Source organism: Cebus imitator, unplaced genomic scaffold, assembly GCF_001604975.1.
Source record: "Cebus imitator isolate Cc_AM_T3 unplaced genomic scaffold, Cebus_imitator-1.0 Scaffold24, whole genome shotgun sequence".
Taxonomy (NCBI): Eukaryota; Metazoa; Chordata; class Mammalia; order Primates; family Cebidae; genus Cebus; species Cebus imitator.
In genome coordinates, this window is record NW_016107339.1 from 2,810,684 (window position 1) to 2,816,683 (window position 6,000).

General features: G+C 35.1%; 1 protein-coding gene across 12 annotated transcripts in view; it reads right to left on the reverse strand.

Annotated features, from left to right (window-relative positions):
- SATB1 (SATB homeobox 1) overlaps positions 1–6,000 on the reverse strand; it is a 98,908-nt gene that overhangs the window by 71,071 nt on the left and 21,837 nt on the right. For 5 of the 12 annotated variants that reach the window (XM_037736386.1, XM_017522215.2, XM_017522217.2 and 2 more), the window contains exon 2: positions 3,042–3,276. In XM_037736386.1, the coding sequence (XP_037592314.1) occupies positions 3,042–3,252 (211 nt within the window). In that variant the 5' untranslated portion in view covers positions 3,253–3,276. The other 7 variants (XM_017522221.2, XM_037736387.1, XM_037736385.1 and 4 more) reach the window with 4 other exon arrangements.

The following is a 6,000-nucleotide window of genomic DNA, read 5'->3' on the forward strand; positions in this document are numbered from 1 at the left end:
ATATAAATACCATTTGCTTTTATGAATACTTATTTAACCTACCTAACTAAAAAGATAACAGAGTATCCGCAAGTCTTTAAAATCAACAATCTTTGTTATAGCAAATAAGATAAAAATGAGAGAGAGAAAAGGAAACTGACCTTATCAGGACATATTAGGATAAAGGAATCTGCATAGATTTGGTGTGCTCTCTCTTCATATATTTTAATCCAATAGTAACTCAGTAGCCAGATGATTAATAAGCACAAGCCACAGCACTATTAGAAAGAGGCTTCTTCTAGAAATTGATATTACGGAATGCTGTAGTACTCAAGGTGTTTATGCAGCTCACTGTCAGACTTCCAATGATAACGGAAAAGGGTTAAAAGCAGATGCATCTGAATTGTACTGTGGCAAACTGCCAGAAGGGTATCATCTTTAGCATAAATGATGACAAGGGTTACTTTAACAGGGCACCCAGGATCCACAATTAGTCCTACAATACTAATGCCTATATAAGCTCTGTCCTCTGGACTCACAGAATCCTACCAACTTCCGAAGATGTGTAGTACACAGCAACCGTAGCTAAAAATCAGGATTTCCTACTGACACCAGAGAGGCTCTTTAAAGATTCTCTATTTGCTTGTTTCTGTTGAACAAAAGCCGGCAATAAAACAGCTACATCTTTCTACATGTGAGTCTTCACCAAAGCTTTAGTGAACTGTTCACAAGAGATTCTAGCTCTGACAAATAAACCCCTTTAGGTTTACTTAGAAAAACTCACAAACTCATTCAGAGGTACCAATAGGATAGGCATGAAAAACAAGCTGCAGAGCTTGCCAATATTTTTGTCATTCATTCAGCTGTTTTATACCAGCGAGAGAACCCATCAGGGATCAGAAGACAACTTGGGGAGATCACAGCAAAAACAGCAATATGCAAACTGGTGATTTCTTCCTTGAAGGTATTTTGACAAAATCGCCTAAACAAACAAAAACATTCAATCCCTTTTTCTTAGTAGTGCTTTCTCATCTCAGCCATAATTTTCATCTAGCACCTGTCAGACAGAAACCACGCACAAGAAAAATAAGATGGAAATATTAATTAAAAACCCATGAAAAGGCTTTAGCAATTTTGTTATCTGAAGTATCTGAGACCCTTCTACAATTAACCTGCATTTTTAGAATACATTCAAAAAACAAAACAAAAAAGCATTTGAGCAGGAAGTGAATTTACTGTACTTTTAGGTCTTCCTCCTTCTGTCCTGATATCTTCAAAGAGTTGAGTAAGTACAACAAAAACATGCATATTGATTCTTCCTTTTGTAGGATTAAACAGATGTATTCTACAATATACTCTTCCTTAGACCTATGAACTGCAGGGTTTTCAAACTATTGAAATATATTGGATTTATTTTGGATTTTATCGATCATGTTTAGAGGTACCCTAAAACAATAAAGATGGCTATAAAGTAACAAGAGTATCATCTAATTACAGATCTTCTAGCAAACTGTTGCGGTTACCCTCCTGTTCCTGGGAGTAACGCTGAACATAAGCCTTCTCTGAACTGTCTGATTATTTGTGCTAGTGTTTGGCGAGAGTTCCAACCACAGCAACTTCATAACCTTCCAGCATTTAAAAGGGAGAGCACTGGTCACTGCTGAATGCTAAAAATACCACATGATTTAAACCTGAAGGCAGTCTTAGAAGCTTTTGCTGAAGGTTTATGAGCCTGTGTAAACAGCACGTCTGCCATAAGGAGCAGTGAAGTCTGTAGAATCCTTGTCTAAAACTGTCCTGGCATTAAAGTTTGCTGTGCAAATATCACATAATACCAGAGACAGCTGAAATCTCCTATTTAGGAATTTATGGAACTTACATGTTTGCAGGCGTCAGAAAGTCTTTTTTATAGAGCCCCAGTGCTTCACAGTACAATATTAATGCACTCTGTTTGAAAAGCCGTAATAAATTATATTTTTAATGCTCTTACCCTGGCTTTCTTAAGATGCATACATTCTTGGCAAACAATCAATAAATAGGGTAATCATGAGTAGAGGCCAAAGAATTTGCTGAAGTGCTGTTTTTCCATTTTTAATAGATAAAGATCTAACAATACGGACTGCTGTGTCTGTTCATTTCAGGATCAATATATTCTTTGTTTTCGCCAAACCAAGGAAAAAATAAATGATTGTATGATAAATGTTATGCATCAAGCACAATGAAATTCCTCTGCCTTCTAACTTTATCTACTTAATATTCTTGGTGGCTAAAATATAGCATTTTTAATCCATTGCTTAGCAAATGTAAGGAAAATCTGATTCCTATACATGTTATTCAGACACAGAATGAAGCTCCTTACGAGGCACAGGCATTACACCAGGGATAGGCACTGCTTTACAGGAATAACACTGTTAAACACAGTCAAAGTTGTTAAACTGCATCAATTTAATATTGGTAGAAAGGAGTCACACAGTTACACATCTTCCCTTTATAAACTTGCCTAAATCTTTCTTCAACAAGCATATCCAATTAAAACAAAAACTAAAAACTAGAATCATCAGATTTTTCAATACTAATGAATTTTCTCTTAAGAAAATAAGCCCACGAAAAATAACATGACAAAACTTCTGTGTAAGACTTTTAAGATCTCTGAAACTGCCTTACAGCCAAAAATCTTAGAAAGAAGCTAGGATAGCTCTCAAACCACCTCAGTGTTTTATTGTTAATCAGGTTAGTTTAAAGCAACAGCCGCCTACGGTCCTCCACTGTAACACCTTTTGAATGGACCCCTGCGTAAACTAAGACCATTATATTTAATTCAGTCCTTAGAATCTGAAATGTCCAATGATTCCAGTCCACAGTAAAATGCTCCACCCAAGCATGAAGCCTATACTTTCTAACATGATTGATACTAAGGTCCCAGAAGGTAACTAATTTAAGATCAGAAAGAGAATAAAGGCAGAGTATACAAAACATGTTCTGCCACTCCACCCCCACACAATGTGGCCTTGTGTAGACACCAGGGCTTTCAGCTTTCCAGGATTTGGCTTGAAAGTATTTACCTTTCCTAAGGTTGGTTTTCATCAGATGGCCCGAGTGTTTTAAAGGCACTCCCTGCATTTTTGCACCTGTACTCCCAAGCCTTCCTCTTCCTAGTGGGCTCCCGTTCTGCTCCAGGCGGGCAATCTTGGCTGGTGGACCCTTCGGATCACTCACATTGTTAGACATTTCTGAATGTTCTTTCCCCTGAGTTGCCTCGTTCAAATGATCCATACTCAGTCACTGTCTAAAGATCACCTGCCAGAATTTAAAAAGAAGACATGTTACAATTGGTTGGGGACCTGTATGTATATATGTGTCCTATGTAAATGTTTTAGCTCTAGATATCTCTCTCTGCTAATATAATGTATTTGTAAAATGGCCTTTCTAGATATAATACAGATGTTACTATGTTTCTAGATAATAGCCCTACATTCTTATTCAAATTAACAGAATGATCTGTGGAAACTGTACCAATACACATGAATAAAAAGGTAATTGACCTATAAAAAAAAAAAACCAAGTGACGAAAAATGGGCTTACTTTTAGAATTATCAGAAGTATAGCTAAAAAGAAAACAGCAAATTGTATTTATGTAGTCCAAATTTTTAACAACTAGAAACTCATTACAAAAAGATAGCAGAAACACTTTAATAAAGGATGGAAAGATTATCACAGTTCAAAATATTAGAAATCTAATGTATATGTTTATATTTTTACATGTTTTAATTCTTATTTTAAAAAAACACATAAACTATCTCTAAAGAAAGCAACAAACATCCAGCTGCTTTTTAAACTCCCCAGTGGCATAAGTTAATGCCTAGAAAAAGTTTTCTACTACCAAAGTTTCAAGAGTTGTGTGACTTGTTAAAGACCTAATCAAGTTTTGGGTCAAACACATGATTGGATCAGTTCATCCCCTAAGCAAACAGAAAGAAGTGAAAGGTTTTCAAATATCCAATGTACTGATGCATTAAACTCATGTGTTTTAGAGTTAATATTTAGGTGTCCATTAGTAATAGAGGGTTGTTAAAAATAAATATTTTTTTAAAAATTGAATATACTTCATGATATACACATTAGGCTGAAGTGCCAAGCTGAAGGAAAAAAAAAAAACCTTGATGATACTGGTAAAACAAAATATCCAGTATTCAGAAATAACCTCAGCATGGAATGGCGTTAACATCGAAATTAACTTCAAAACATTAACTGATAATTATTTTCAGTTATGTATTAGACATCAATTTTCACATCATTTATAGTAAAGTGATTAGACAATATCAAAATCATTTTTAAAGTATAGTTTTACCTAGGATTGATAAGAACAGGTAAGTAGAATTATTTTATGAACTTTCATGGTATTTGAAGTATTGACCTCATAAAACTAAGGGTTTCATATTTAGGAAAACCAGAGAGAATAATTACCATTTTAATTTGACATAGCTTGTTTTTGTTTTAAATTCTTATACTGAAGCTATTTAAATCTGGATTTGTGGAAAGCCTGTTTGTATTAGCATGGCTTTTCTGTAAACATTTTTTTTCTTCTGTTTAACCATAGCCTACTTCTTACCATATAATCAAGAAAAGGGGAACAGCAATGTTAATCTAGAGGTTTAAAAGCAACCTTAAGAATGCCAATTGAAGAACTATAAAGTTTGAGAAACATTAATGGCTATTTATCTTTGTACTCCAGAGTGGCACACTGAGAACTAAAGGTTTACCGTTGATCGAGGTCCCATCTGTTTTTGGTTATGAGGTTCATTAACAATAAATGTGCCTTTTTAAACCACTTTTTATCAAGATTACTCTTTTCCATTATGTTAAACTGCAGTCTAAAGCCAAAATTAGAAAGCAATGATTATTAACTTATTCAAAACACTCTTTATAATGTTTCATGTGGATAATACAGAGCTGCTTTTTCTGAAATTGGTTGCCTTATCCTAGAGCAGAAGATGAATTTTAAAACATATTATTTGAAAAGAAAAAATCCTTAGCCCTTGGGGCAATTTAAGAGGGAAAAAGGGGGGGAGGTGTAGACAACAGCATCAAAGTTAATGCTACAAAACGTATTAAGTAATCATGAGGCTTAACAACACTATAAACTGTACAGCAAATGAAAGTGATATAATTTAGTTAATGTATTGACAATCAAAGTATCATATAGGTCATGCAGAACTGTCCTTTGAATACCCACCTATAAGCATCTATTAAACACTAGGTCATGCTGTAAAAAGCTTTACATTATAAACCAAAATTACATGTGCATAAAACACCCAATTTACTCATTTCAACTCCAGGCCCTGGGTAAAGTTCACCAAACCTCAGTTTGGAATAGAAAAGAGCAACCTCCAAGAGGCCTGCCTGGACTGACAGCAGTAAGAACTAACTATGGTCTCAACAGATGCCAGGCTGAAGAGTTTCTTTTGAGTTACACATGTTAAAACCCATTTTAGTGTAATGTCTGGTTGCCACACAGAAAGCAAGCTACTTTCTGAAAATCCCATTTCTCTGCCCATAAACTAACACCATATGATAATTACGGAATAAAACAGGGAACTCAGTAACAGCAGCTACTTCATTTAAAAAGAAAGAAAAGCACGAAGTTCTAGTTTTTTAAGAACCGATTCTTTTGCAATGTGAGATCCTTTTCAATGAGTTTCTAGCTGGATCGCCTCTTTCGCCCCCACACAACCCCATAATCACATTTTAAGATTGTGCCCTTATCCATTCCATATGGCCGGCACGATCCAGGCCAAGCTTTCACTGTGACCTTTTAAAGAGACAAAGAAGCAAAGTACTATCTAGAAACAGAAACACTGCAGTTTTACTGAGTGAAATTAGCAAAACCGACCTGAAACTCACCACTTCAAAACTTGACAGCATATAAATAACAAAAACAAAGGAGATTTCCTTTGCAGCCCGGGTTCTTGAAGAGAAGTTCAAGACTGATGTTTTCTATGTCCTTTTTTTTTAATTAAAAAA